At 46.8% G+C, this 15147-nt stretch overlaps 1 protein-coding gene across 2 annotated transcripts in view; it reads left to right on the plus strand.

The window, feature by feature from the left end:
- DYRK4 (dual specificity tyrosine phosphorylation regulated kinase 4) overlaps nt 1–12573 on the plus strand; it is a 37708-nt gene extending 25135 nt beyond the window's left edge. For both annotated transcript variants that reach the window (XM_006069000.4, XM_044940980.2), the window contains 5 exons: nt 1822–1994; nt 4409–4469; nt 8103–8232; nt 10696–10871; nt 11999–12573. In XM_006069000.4, the coding sequence (XP_006069062.3) occupies nt 1822–1994; nt 4409–4469; nt 8103–8232; nt 10696–10871; nt 11999–12243 (785 nt within the window). In that variant the 3' untranslated portion in view covers nt 12244–12573. The remainder of the gene's footprint in view (nt 1–1821; nt 1995–4408; nt 4470–8102; nt 8233–10695; nt 10872–11998) is intronic.
- The last annotated feature ends 2574 nt before the right edge of the window (nt 12574–15147 follow it).

Consider the following 15147-nt stretch of genomic DNA (forward strand, 5'->3'; position numbering starts at 1 on the left):
CCTTCGGCTAGTTCGTTCCTCCCCACTCTCACCCTTTCCCTCTAGTTTCCCGTCTATTTGTACTTCGATTACAAAGTGCCTCGAGTCCATTTTGGAAGCAGACAGACTATAAAAGTCATTTTTGTTAGATCTTCACTTTGTTTTAAATTACAAAAAATTATTACATCCTTACTGTAACCAATTCAAACAATAGAGAAGTGACTGGACTTCCTCCGTGGTCCAGAGGTTAAGAACCTGCCTGTCGGGGGCTGGGTTTGTTCCCTGGTCATGGAACTAAGATCCCACATGCCAGAACACACACACACACACACACACACACACACACAGAGTGAAGTGACTACAAAAGCCCTGCCCTTCCCCCATCTAGGTAGCCAATTAACAGCATTTGCAAAAAACTGTAATGTCCCAGTCCTTCATCTCAGTCTTCTCAACTATAAAATCTAGGCTGCCCACAGTACTACCTTGCATACATCCTCCTCTGCTGAGATTTTAAGCTTTTCTTTCTGTACTTTACATTATACAACACAGTGCACATAATATATTGAATATGCATGTTAAAATTATGCATTTTGCATGCTACTTTTTCGGTTCTTATACACCTCTTCCCTTGCCAAATTGCAGTATTTTCAGAGCATGTCTACCCCAGATTAATCAAACAGTGTGAAAATTTAGCTTTACATTTGCCTTACGTTTTCTTTTTTAAAAGCTCGTCTTGGTATCCATATGTTTGTCCTCTACATCTGTGTCTCTGTTTCTACTTTGCAAATAAGGTCACCCATCCCATTTTTCTAGACTCCACATATACACGTTAATACATGATACTTCTTTGTCTCTTTCTGAGTTACTTCACTCTGTGAGGGGTAAGGCGATGGGATGAATAGGGAGTTTGGGACTGACACGTATAAACTGTTGATACTGGGTGTAAAAGAGATAACTGATGAGAACCTACTGTATGGCACAAGGAACTCTTCTCGGCGCTCTGTGGTGACCTACGTGGGAAGGAAATCCAAACAAGAGGGGATATATGTATATGTATAGCTGATTCATACGGACATAAACTTGGGCAAGCTTCAGGAGATGGTGAGGGACAGAGAGGCCTGGCATGCTGCAGTCCATGGGGTCTCAAAGAATCGGACATGACTGGGCGACTGAACAACAACAACATCGTAGCTGCTCAATTTTGCTGTGCACAGGAACTATCACACATTGTAAAGCAACTATGCTCCAATAAGAGATCGTTTAAAAAGCTTGCCTGACAAATTTACTTGCTTAGAACAATGCCTTCCTTAGAGCTCTTTATCAACAACTTGAGGATAACGACCCCTCATGATAATCAGGCTGCTGTGATGATGTGATGAGACAGATGTGGGGTAGACTCGTAAGTCATGCTTTCACGCTGTGATGGTAGAGAAGACTGTTGAGAGTCCCTTGGATCACAACGAGATCAAACCAGTCAATCCTAAAGTAAATCAACCCTGAATATTCATTGGAAAGACTGATGCTGAAGCTCCAATACTTTGACCACCTGATTCAAAGAGCCGACTCACTGAAAAAGACTCTGATGCTGGGAAAGGTTGAAGGCACAAGGAGAAGGGGATGACAGAGGGTGAGATGGTTGGATGGCATCACGGACTCAATGGCCATGAGTTTGGGCAAACTCCAGGAGATGGTGAAGGACAGGGAGCCTGGTGTGCTGCAGTCCATGAGGCTGCAGAGAGTCAGACAGGACTGAGTGACTGAACAACAATAGGTGAGTCATAAGTGCTGCAGATATGTGCTCTGGGAGGTTTCCATGTGAGGTTTCTCTTCTCTCCCCCGCAGTCTACACCTACATCCAGAGCCGGTTCTACCGATCCCCAGAGGTGATCCTGGGCCATCCATACAACATGGCCATTGACATGTGGAGCCTGGGTTGCATCATGGCTGAGCTGTACACGGGCTACCCGCTGTTCCCCGGGGAGAATGAGGTGGAGCAGCTGGCCTGCATCATGGAGGTGAGGGGGCCGGGCTGCCTTCCAGCCGACACCCTTGGGGCCCATAACTTCTGTTCTCAGACGCCAGGTGGTGTCTGGCTCGCTGTAGAGCGGTGGCCGGCACCTGTTAACAGGGGAGGGTTGGATGTTTTGAAATTATGTACATGTTTGAGTTGACATCTAACATTTTTATCAGAAATTTAACTAGTTGCAAAGGATGTAATTTCCAGCATATAATGACTCATGATGTTTAAAATAAGACTGTTATACCAGTCTTTCCAGGCCTTCCAGGTGGCTCAGTAGTAAAAAAAAAAAGTTCCTCCTGCCAATGCAGGAGACATGGCAAATGCGAGTCTGATCCTTGGATCAGGAATATCCCCTGGAGGAAGAAATAGCAACCCACTCCAGTATTATTGCCTGGAGCATCCCATAGACAGAGGAGCTTGGTGGACTACAGTCCATGGGGTCGCAAAAGAGTTGGACACAACTTAGCAACTAAACAACTTTCCTATATATGTTCAAAAGAATCTAAAAACCAGACTGACACAACACCCAACAAAATCTATATACCGTTCAGTCATTAGTTATCATCTTAACTTTCTGGGAAGAATATCTCCCAGTGAAAAGGTTTTACCAAGACTCTCATATAATCACATATTATGCCTGCTATTCTCTTACTTAAAGGCATCTTGTTAGGAAGTCAAATTAGACGACAGAGGAAGCTGCTGGGCTACAGCCTATGGGGTTGCAAAGATTCAGACACAACTGAGCGACTAACACTTTTTCTTTTCACTATGAAGACAAGTTAGACAGCACAGGAAAAAGTAATCCCCAAAAGTGGAAATTTCACATTTTAGGATTTTCCCAGTGATATTTTGACTGTGAACAAAGGTATAACTAATTTCTCACTGTCTACCAGTTTATCTTGGAGAAGGCAATGGCACCCCACTCCAGTACTTTTGCCTAGAAAACCCCATGGACGAAGGAGCCTGGTAGGCTGCATTCCATGGGGTCGCTAGAATCGGACACGACTGAGCGACTTCACTTTCACTTTTCACTTTTATGCATTGGAGAAGGAAATGGCAATCCACTCCAGAATTCTTGCCTGGGGAATCCCAGGGATGGGAGAGCCTGGTGGGCTGCTGTCTATGGGGTCACACAGAGTCGGACATGACTGAAGTGACTTAGCAGCAGCAACCAGTTTATCTATCCATCCATCCCAAATTTGTATTTTCTAGATTTTCTTAAAGATGGTTGGAGAGACACATATAGCCTTGAGAATTAGTATAGAGATTCATCTCATGGTTGAAACTAATAATAGAGTATTTAACTGCTTTAGATATTAGTGCTATGATGATAGCCACGGTGGGATGAACACTACCCTGGAAATTAGTAAACCTGGAAGCTACTCCTCTTTCTTTTTGACAATTCACTTCCATGCTCTGGGTCTCTGTAAAGTGAGGGGACCAGAGTCCATGGCTTCTGAGGCTGATGGGATGATGATGGATGATTTAATGAAACATCCCTGAGCCAATCATCTTCCAAATTTCCAGGAGAACTAGGGATGGGGCAACAGATCCAAGTGGAGGTTCCCACTGCCCCAGAACTGATTCAGCTTCCTCTTGATCTCAAGCTGAGGAGCACGAGGGGAAGGGACATGGCTGGGAACCAGGCTGCAAAACCAGGAACCCAGGGCTGATGGGGACACCCTTTGTTTCTCTCTGTGCAGCCCTGTGGGTTGCTGTGCAGATAAGGTGACCAGGCAGGCACTGCTCTTTTCTTTTCAGAAGGTCATCCTGTGGTCTGATGTCCATCTGGTGGTTTCCATCTGCTTTTCCTCCCCTTCCCTTTGATGCTTTGAGCTGGGAGGTGTCACTCCTTCATTCACAGGTGGTGCACAGCTGCACTGGTTTGCTCACTCTGGCAGTGAGAGCTGGCAGCCACATTGAGCGCCCACCTGGCTGGTGCTGATGCCCGTTTAGGGTAACGTGGGCAATGCCGATAGATTCTCAGGATACTGGAACGGCCCTGGAGTAGGAGTCGAGCCTCAGGCTGCGGTCCTGCTCCACCACTGGCTTGAGGTTATCCCTTCGTGCTGCTGTTTGTTGTTTACTCACTCGGTCCTGTCCGACCCTTTGCGTCCCCATGAACTCTAGCCCACCAGGCTTCTCTGTCCATGGGATTTCCCAGGCAAACATATTGGAGTGGGTTGTCATTTCCTCCTCCAGGAAATCTACCTGACCCAGAGATCGAACCTGCGTCTCTTGCATTGGCAGGCCGATTCTTTACTGCTGAGCCACCAGGGAAGCCTTATTAACTTCATATCTCGGGTCCTTGTCTGGAGAAGCCAGTTTGGCCAAAGTCCCACCTGCTTCCAACAGTCTTGGCAAGTGTGACCCCAGGAGGGTGAGTCCACCACTTTGCCCTTGTTGCAGGTGCTGGGCCTGCCACCATCCCGCTTCATCCAGACGGCCTCCAGGAGACAGATGTTCTTTGGTGAGTCCCGGGTCTGACTCTCTTTTTACCACAGTGGCTGATAAGATTCCCTAGCCCTTGAAGACACCTTCCATGCCCTACACCTTATGTGATGCTCTTCCTCTGGCCCCTCCCCAAAGGGCAGGCTGTGCTTAGAGGTTTCGTTCAGAAAAGTGAAAAGATGCTGAGAATGGTACCAGGTGCGTGATGGAGGTGGGTGGGGAAGTCATATCAGGAATGAGGTCTTGGCAGGTGCCTGAGAGTGACCAGGTTCGTGCTTAGAAGACCCATCAGTGGGTCTCAAACCCTCAAAGATTAGAACTCTACCCTCTTTTATAAACTCTCCCCACCTCCCCTAGCAGCTTGCCTGCCTGCTCACATGATGCACTATGAAGGGAAATCAAAGAGCAGAAGAGTCCTCGCAAGAACAGCGGAAAATTCCATCATTCCATTTCATCATTAATGGAGCCCTATTCTTTCCTGCTGAAATTTTCTTAATTGCCCAGCTGCTTACTGTTCCAGGTTCACTGCGACTGCGCTATAAAACAAATAAGCAAGGGCTGTCAGAACAGTTTTGCTGTGGATATGCAATGGCTTGTCAGTTATGTACAGGACATCTGCCTAATTGCTGGAATTCAGCCTCATCCACGGTCCCTAGGCTGCCCACCCCACCCCGCCATCACAGTTCCCAGGCTCTGGATTTTAGGCTTCTCTGCCCTTCCAGCCAAGTTGTGCTGTGCAGGACAGACAGATGAATGAACAAGGTGCAACTGAAGCAGGGCTTCTGGGCCACTCTGAACCAGAAGGTGAAGCCAGTCCCAGGTCTGCAGTCCTTTTCCTAAGGGAGTCGCATGGAGCAAAAGCCACAGTGGCCCTAGTGACAGCCAAGAGGAGCAAAGCCAGGTGTGAGGGAAGGGAGCTCCTTTAAGGGACTCCCCGCCATCCGAATGACACGTCTTGTTCCATCAATAGCACAGTCAAAAAACCATTGCCCTGGGGGAATCCTCCTGGACAAAAAGATTGCAGTCATGTCAATGATCAGTCCATGTATATTGGTTCAGCCACGTGGGGGTTAAAATGTAGTCTATTTCCATATCATTTGGTGAAAAAGCCATGGCCCCGAGCCCCTGCCACAGCCACAGGTTCTCTGGCATCTCTGCCAGCACTCCTTGGAGCCCATGAGCCAGAAACTAAAAGTTTAAGGTCTGGCAAGAAAGAGTGCTGCAGGATCCCCCTCCAATGCCAAAGCTGTCATCCACTCTGATTGGTTGGTCCTGCGCCATCCCAATGGTTACATCTTGTAAACGTCAGCATGTCGTCATGGCCAGAGGCGTAAAGACGGCCTCTCTGAGTAGGGTCAGTGTTGGTGTCCCGGCTGCCTTAGGGAAGTGCCCACAGGCTAGATCATCTTTGAAAGTAGTCTGATGAAAGCAGACCTTCTTTGAAAGACTCACTGGTGTAACTTTTGCACAGGGTGACAGAACTGGTTGTTTGACGGCAAATATACTTTTCCCTTTCACCACTTTTAACTCAGCCTTTTGGATGTCAAAGGATTTTAGGGAAAGATGAGTAGGCACGTGCTGTTCCCTCCTGCTTGACAAAGACATTGTGGGGAGACTCACCTCTCAAGCCTATAACCCTGAACTCAGGAGATTGTATTTGGGGGAATCAAAAGGAAGGGAATAGAGGGCATTTTGGTAAGAGGATAGCAAAGACTCACACATGTCCGTTTCATTGAGAACCTGACTTTTACAATCAGCACCAGGCTTCAGAATGAGTGATGTGGTTTTGGTAGCAGGATCATGCATCTTCCCTTCCCACACAAGAAAGGACTATATTGGGAGCCACGTCTTCTTCTGTGCTTCCCAAACTTTATCTGATTATGAGAATCATCTGGATTCTTGGAAATAGTGCTAATTCCCATTATCCTCCTATGATATGGTAGCTTTGAGATAGGAGTCAGGAGTCTGTATGTTTTTACAGCAGCTTAGGATGAGGCGAATTTGGGAAACACCATGCCGACTTCAGTTCTTGCCTCTCGGGCTGTCAACAGGTCCTCAACCACCCCAGCCACTCCAAGTTAATATCTCTAATTAGCAGCAAAGTGATGTTGCTTCAAGGATAGCAGGAGATGTAGGTGGTCCAGGCAGCAAGGAGGAGGTGGGGAGGAAAATGAGGTAATGGAGAAGAGAGAGGTGGGAAAAACTTGTACAAGAAAAGCAGTTACATAAGGATGACTATAGGGTTTGTGTTGTTGTAAGCCCATGAGTCTGATTCTTCTTTGTCATCTGTGAAAAGACAGCATAGGATAAGGTGGGAACCTGGTACCACAATCAAAAGGAAAGTGGGGATTTGATGGCATCACCAACTCAATGGATGTGAGTTTGAGCAAACTCCAAAAGATGAGAAGGGCAGGGAAGCCTGGTATGCTGCAGTCCGTAGGGTCACAAAGTCAGACACCACTGAGCAACTGAACAACAAAAACAGGACCCCTGCCCTACGCAGTACCCCCAGCCCATTTGTATCTGTATAAGCACACAGAGATGCCCACGTGTGTATACACACACACACACATTTGTGGGCTCTTCCAGGAATTCAGTAAAAAGAGCAGGTGTTCTGTTGGACACACTGCAGATTGCATGGAGTGCATAACTGGAAGCACTTCATTGTGTGCCTTTCATTGTATGAGCCCCACTGAGTTTTTGTGAGAATTCCATGGAGTGTGTCAAGTGTGTGTGTGTGTGTGTGTGTATTTATATATCCACCCTTTTACATGCATGTTTGTAGGGTGTGAGCATACACAGTCATCTTTCTGAATGCGCTCACTGGTGGGTGTCCAAACGAGCGGTCTCACCTGCAAAGCACAGTACTAGGTGTTCTCCGGCCACCTTTGGAGCTGTGTCCAGGGCTGCTTTTCAGCAGTGACAGATCATACATTTGGTGAGGGCTTTAAAAATGGTGGAAATAGCTGAAGAAAGGCATTCTAAGCTGTGTCTTAAGTCACCAGCCAAGTTTGATCACTGCAATTATGGACAAAATGTTCACATGACTGTAAAAAAAAAAAAAGAAATTAATTTGCTTGTGTGGTTTGCACATGAGTTCTAAGAGCAAATTCCTTCTCCTAAAATGACTTTCTTGTTATTCTCCATGGATGTCCCAAATTCGCACATTTTGGGGTAAGTGAAGGAAGGAACAGGGGCAGAGATAAGCCAAGAATGGACAGTATCCTTTTTGTTCAGAGCTGAATGTTTCTGTCATTTCATATTTACTTTTAAATGTTTTATTATTTTATTATTATCATCATCATCATTATCATCATAATCATTATTTTACGTTGGTTGAGGTTAAATCATTGAAATCATTTAATTGATGCTGGGAGGAGGTGGTGGGAAGGAGGCTCAGAACATATGGAGTAGTAGGAAACGTTGTTTGTAAATTGTGTTCACTGGATTGGTTTACACGTGGTTATGTCACACCGGCTGGGGCTTTGGGATGTGTTTGTGTGGGGGTTGGTGCGGGAGGGGGCAGTGTGGGACCGAGCAGGGGAAGGCTGCAGAGACCTCGCCAAGAAGCAGCCCGGTTGAGCGAACAGCTGTCATGTGATCAGTGCGTATTTACACCTGGAACTAAACACAGAATGTTATATCTCTAAAGATTCCAAAGGTTTTCCTAAAAATATAACCAACAACAGGGGGAAAAAGAGATACCCGGATTCCAAGGATCTCACCGTGTTACTGAAAACCTGCGACACCAGCTTCCTGGACTTCCTCAGGCGGTGCTTGGTGTGAGTTTGTCAGGGTGTCTTTGATTCTGGGGTTTCCTCTTCAGCTCTGTCCTTTCCCACACGTTTGCGGGTGAAAGTCTGGGAGGCAGTGATGACAGCACAATGAACACAGACCATAGAGCTTCAGGGTCTACAAAGTGCTTCCCCATCCACTGCCTCATCAGGCTGCATCCACCCACCCATCGTCCTGTGTGATCAGTGGGGCAGATGACTTGTTCTGTTTTGAGACGCACAGGCTGACGCTCAGAGAGGTTAAGTGACTGCCGTGGAGTACACAGAGTGTGGGTTGAGCTTTCTTGCTTCCTTGGCCTGACTGTCTGGCAGCGAGGTTGTAGGCACGTCCTCAGTGTCTCCTACTTCACGAACTGAAGCCAAGGTCTTCACGGAGCCTGTTGTAACTGTTTGAATCCACACCCAATATAAGCTGGTTTTAGTGCCCTCCCTGGAGAAGGCGATGGCACCCCACTCCAGTACTCTTGCCTGGAAAATCCCATGGATGGAGGGGCCTGGTGGGCTGCAGAGTCGGACATGACTGAGTGACTTCACTTTAAGTTTTCACTTTCATGCACTGGAGAAGGAAATGGCAACCCACTCCAGTGTTCTTGCCTGGAGAATCCCAGGGACGAGGGAGCCTGGTGGGCTGCTGTCTATGGGGTCGCACAGAGTTGGACACGACTGAAGTAACTTAGCAGCAGCAGCGCCCTACCCACCCATTCCCCTAGGATTTAGCATCTAAATCCTCTCATATGAGGGAATTAGGGAAAGGGTGATCTAGAAAACATTTAATATGTACAGTTTTTTAGTATCTGTAGGCCTATTTTGAACCTTAGAAAGTAGGTACTTCTGTACTTCAGTCAAGTCATAGGAAAAAAAAAAAACAGCACACAAATCATTTTAGAATAGGACCTAGTTTAGAAGGTATTTAGAAAGTACTAGCTATTGTCACTATTTTAAAAAGTCTTTTTTACTTGGCTGTTCTGGGTCTTAGCTGTGGCACGTGGGATCTTTGATCTTCATAGACCATGCAGGATCTTTCAGCTGTGGCATGTGGGCTCTAGGGATGGACCAGGGATGGAACCCAGGACCCTGCATTGGGAGTGTGGAACCCTAATTACAGGACCCCCAGGAAAGATCCCTTTGGTCACTATTTTTACAGAGGTTGAGACTTCCCTGGCGGTCCAGTGGTCAGGACGCTTTGCTTCCCATGCATAGCATGCAGGTTCAATCCCTGTTTAGGGAACTAAGATCTCACAGGCTGTGTGGTGCGGCCAAAAAATCAAAATTAAAAAAGAACTTTAAAGAATATAAGAAAAGGTTCCTGAGAAGTGAATCTCGGCTCAGTCAAAATGAAGAACTTTTAAAGAACTGGAGTATTTAAAAGTTAGAATAGCTAGTTCTGTTAGTGCCTGCTCACTAAAATTACTCGAGAAAGGCAAGATGACTCCGTGGTGGGTGTTCTGTCAAATATATTTTGTTACTACATTAGAAGTTTGGATTATCACCAAGTCCCCCTTACAATCTTAATATTCTAGCATTCTTTAATTTTCTTTGTGATGTATTTGGAGGTCCAAATTCCATAGTTTGGGAATAGCAATTAAGTATCTTTTCATTTTGGTGTTCTTAGTCTATTAGAGGGAGAAGGCAATGGCACCCCACTCCAGTACTGTTGCCCGGAAAATCCCATGGATGGAGGAGCCTGGTAGGCTGCGGTCCATGGGGTCGCTAAGAGTCAGACACGACTGAGTGACTTCACTTTCACTTTACACTTTCATGCATTGGAGAAGGAAATGGCAACCCACTCCAGTGTTCTTGCCTGGAGAATCCCAGGGACAGCGGAGCCTGGTGGGCTGCCATCTATGGGGTCACACAGAGTCGGACATGACTGAAGCGACTTGGCAGCAGGCAGCAGTCTATTAGATCCTAAGGTCCATTGGTTTAGATGTTCTATACTATTTCTTGGAATTACTCTGAACTCTGGAAGCCTTGGGCTCTGAGATTTTCCTTGGCTTGTCATACACATTTTCTAAAAATATCACTTCTACTTGTTGCTTCAAGGTACTTCAAAATGAGGGCTTCCCTGGTGGCTCAGCAGTAAAGAATCCGCCTGCAATGCAGGAGACCTGGGTTCAGTCCTTGGGTCAGGACCATCCCTTGGAGGAGGGCATGGCAACCCACTCCAGTATTCTTGCCTGGAGGACTCCATGGACAGAGGAGCCTGGTGGGCTATAGTCCACGGGGTCACAAAGAGTCAGACACACACACACACACACACACACACTTTAACATTGTATGTCATAATCTCTGTTCTGTGATATCTCTGAGTTACAACATAGCTTAAATGGGTTCTGTAAAAATGAACCATCTTTATATTTTATTTAGGTTCTTTTTGGGGTCTTTGAGAGTATTTCATTATTAAAAACGGAAATAGAACCCTAACCGGTCCTGGGCTTTGTTGGTGTGTAGCTGGGAGCCCTCTCTTCGCATGACCCCTGACCAGGCGCTCAAGCATGCTTGGATTCATGAGCCTCGGAACCTCAAAGCTCAGCCCAGACTTCAGACCTTGAGGAAAACAAGTCTCTGTTTCCCCTCTGAATCCAGGAAGGATAAGGTTCAAGCACAGCATCACTCTGGCAAAAAAGGTACAGCCCCTTGAATAGCCCATGCTGTCTTCATAATCCCAGGGAGTCAGGTGGCTCTGGAGGACCATGTGTCAATTTCTCTGAGCTCAGCCTTGGTTAATTACTCTGGTTTCATCACGACCAGCCAGCCATTTCTTTCTTTTTTTAAAAGATTTTTGATGTGGACCATTTAATGTCATTATTGAATTTGTTACAACATTCCTTGCTTCTGCTTTTCTTTTTTTTTTTATGTTTTGAATTTTGGCTGCGTGGCATGGGGGATCCTAGCTCCCCAACCAGGAATCTACCCCACAGCCCCTACACTGGAAGGCAAAGTCCTAACCACGGGACCTCCAGTGGCAGTCCTGGCCTCTTTCAGGAAACTTGGTTGTGGCTAGGTTCTCCTTTTTATCCCTTCTCATCATTAGGAATTTCCATTTTTCTCCTATCTTCATTCTCTTTCCTGTCCTTTTCTTTCAATCTGTCCTCCTGTGCATACCCTATAATTACCTTTTGAATTTTTACCAGACAGATTACAAAACTATGCAAATATCTTTTATCTGCAATATAATCTCGGGGTTATGTACTTGATCACTGGAGTCAGAATATCTGGGATAAATTCTGGCCCCACCACTCGCCAGGAGTGAGCCCTTGGGCAATTTACTTAACCTTTCTGTTCTTTGGTTTCTCCATTTATGAGAATGAGAGTACGGCTGATCCTGTCTAGCTGTAGGAAAGAGTGAAGGAATCAGTAACTGTCAAGAGCTTAGAATGATGGGTTTCCCCTGTGGCTCAGTGGTAAAGAATCCACCTGCAGGAGATGCAGGAGACCCGGGTTTGATCCCTGGGTCGGGAAGATCCCCTGGAGAAGGGCATGGCATCCTGCTCCAGTATTCTTACCTGAAGAATACCATGGACAGAGGAGCCTGGTGGGCTATAGTCCATGAGGTTGCAAGAGTCAGACAGGACTCAGTGACAGAGCACGCATGCTTAGAAGGATGTCTGGCACGTAGAATGTGCTTTACCAATGAACCGCTTTTATATCGTTACCACCAGGGTTTCCCAGAAGTGATTTAGAACCTGCTGGACAGTTAGAACATAACTCAAGTTTGAACACTTACTTGTTCCTGCTGTCTTCTCCTTGGCAGATGTGGTCCTCCAAGTACAGGCCAAAGACAAAATCAAAGATGGCGCCACCAAACAGGATGAGAATCGAGGCAATCAGCGAGGCTCTGGCCAGCACATGGCCAAGGTGATCCAGCTGCCTCATCTGGCAGAAGCTTCCGGAAAGCCAGAGGTGGCTGTTGGGCCAGCGGAGTCCAAGACCTCCGCAGGACAACAGAACAAAAAGTCCTCCCCCAAGAACACAAATGCTTTACCGCCTATTGTGTGACCCGAGCGGAGGGTGTGTCTGCTCTTTCCCCGCCGTGATTTGTATTAGAGACAGTGCTTATATTGTACAATACTTAAGATGGTTGTTTTTTTTTTTTTTTTAAACCCATAAAGGTTTGTTTAAAAAAAAAAAAAAAAAAGGACCTCTATTCACCTGACCGATTGGCATGATTTCTGTGATGAGGGATTGGAAAGAATGTCCTTGCACCCAGGCTTCTTCCTTATGCCCTTAACCAAATAAACAATGGGTGCATGGGGTAGGGTGGGGATTGGGGGGTGGTGGGGATGTTACTGACCAGAGTTCTTGGCCCTCCCCAATAACTAGAAATTGACTGGAGGCCAGAGAGGAAATTCAGGCAAAGTTTTATTGGGGTCCCTGATGCTGGAGTGGGGGGTGAGCACAAACAGCAGATTCCCTTTCTCACTCCCTGGGTGAAGGGAGCTGGGTCCTTAAGTGTGGGGTAAGGGTACAGGGTATGGGTGTGTCCAGGGTTTGGGCACATCTCTTAGGTGGTGGTGTGGGCAGGGGATATGCTCAGTACCCTGCTTTTGCTCCTGACCCCCTGTTTTGGCTCCAGGCTCTTCAAAAGTGACAGTGGGTTTTTTGGTCTCTTTGTATCTTTTGGGTCCAGAATTTGCCCCCAACTGTGCATACACATGGTTATTTTTAGTCCCATCCAGTTTCTTTGTATTTTGTTGTTGGAGGAGAGGTGTGTCCAGGTGCAAGCACTGCAGCTAAGAGTCCCAGGTCCCGGTCTGTCTCAGGAAGACAGCTAAGTACTCAATGTTACAGCATCACTAGTAAAAGTGAAAGGGTTATTTGCTCAGTCATGTCTGACTCTCTGTGACCCCATGGACGATAGCCCACCAGGCTCCTCTGTCCATGGGATTCTTTAGGCTCCTCAGTCCAATACTGGAGTGAGTTGCCATTTTCTTCTCCAGGGGATCTTCCCGACCCAGGGATTGAACCTGGGTCTCCTGCATTGCGGGGAGATTCTTTACCATCTGAGTCACCAGGGGAGCATCACTAAGAGTACTAAAAGAACAGCATCACTAAGAGAACTCTAAATAATAATCAACTTTTCCCCTCTTGCCCGAGTTAACCTATGCCAGTTAGAATTCTGGTCTGGGAATGACCAGAAGCCAAGTTCCAACTCATTTAAACAACAAGGCAGTTATTGGTTTTCATGACTGTGGGGAATCAGGATGTGTAAACGGAGACACAGCAGGATCTAGGAATTCAGACAAGATCATGGAGCTCAGATGCTCTCGCCCCCCCCCCCCCCACCCTTAGTCTTGCTTCATTTATGGTTGACTTCATTCTGAAGAGAAGCTCTGCCCAGGAGTTAAGATGACCACTATCTTCCCATCAAAAGTAGCAGTCTTCCTGCTAGGAGGAAAGTCTCAGAAGTAATTGGATTTGAACCCATCACTGTGTCTGAGATATTGGGGTCCTCCAGTTGGCCAGCCGGGATTACAAGCCCACGGTGTGGTGGTGGCAATGCCATGACTGATGCTCCTGTAAGACCACGTGGAGCCGGGGATGGCAGGTTTCCCGAAGCTCGGAAGATGAGCAAGCTACTGGACGTGTCCACTCATCCACCACCTGCCCTTCTAGTCTGCCTACGTGAACTCACAGTCTGTATATGGTTGTAATTACAGTACAGATAAATGTGTGCAAAAGAAGATCATAACATCAGAAACAACCTGGGATATATACCTGGCTTCATAGTTTTCTCACTGTGTAATAGTCCATGAAGGGAGGCATTGGGTGATTGAAGCCATTGGGTTTGGGTGAGATCATCTGGGGAAAATGACTGAGAACAGTGGAGGGTCAAGAGGGTCAAATCCTGGGAGAGAGAAACATGTAAGGGGTTGAGTAGAGCCCCAGAGAGATGCAGAAAAATAGGAAACCTAGAAACCAGAGGAGGAGGAAGTTTCTAGAAGGAAGGATGGAGAATGTAAAATTGCTGGAGAACATATAATTCAGAAAGTGCTTCTAAAGCGGGGTGATATGGATATTAAGTCAGAGCAGTGTCCTAACAGGTGACTTGTCCCACGTCTTCTATCTGGAGAGGTACAGGACTGGCCACTGAACTCAGGTCCTCTGGACCATTTTGGACCCCGAGAGTCTGCAACCAAGGATAAAGGTGAGATGGACAGTTCTGGGGAGAATAGGACAAGGAGCCAGGTCCTGGTAGCCTAATTTAAAGGATTCAGATTGGATATTGAAAAGTACGTACATGGTTATAAAGGGCTGAAATAACTCTTGACAAACAGTGGCTTATTAAGGGACCCCTTTAAAGCAGGCAAGTCACAAGTCACTGATGGGTCGATGGGAAGTGAGTGTGTATGCATAGACAACAGGCCCACCAGCATTTGGCTGGGCTCTCAGGCAGGCAGTACTTTTACTCTGCTAACCATTGGACTCTTTCATTCCTGAGACTGCTTCTCCTTGTTGTCCCATTGGGGCTTCCCAGGTCTAGAACCGACTAATTGGAAAAGACCCTGATGCTGGGAAAGATTGAAGGCGGGAGGAGAAGGGGACAAACAGAGGATGCGATGATTGGATGGCATCACTGACTCAACGGACATGAGTTTAGGTAAACTCCGGGAGTTGGTGATGGACTGGGAAGCTTGATGTGCTACAGTCCATGGGGTTGCAAAGAGTCAGACATGACTGAGCAGCTGAACTGACTAGGTCTCGCTAGGAGTAAAGAACTGGCCTGCAAACACAGGCGACATGACGAGACATGGGTTTGATCTCTGGGTCGGGAAGGTCCCCTGGAATAGGAAATAGCAACCCACTCCGGGATTCTTGCCTGGGAAATCCCATGGACAGAGAAGCCTGGTGGGCTATATGTGCTTGCAAGAGTCAGACATGACTGTAGTGACTTGGCATGCA

The sequence above is a fragment of the Bubalus bubalis genome, chromosome 4 (genome assembly GCF_019923935.1).
Source record: "Bubalus bubalis isolate 160015118507 breed Murrah chromosome 4, NDDB_SH_1, whole genome shotgun sequence".
Taxonomy (NCBI): domain Eukaryota; kingdom Metazoa; phylum Chordata; class Mammalia; order Artiodactyla; family Bovidae; genus Bubalus; species Bubalus bubalis.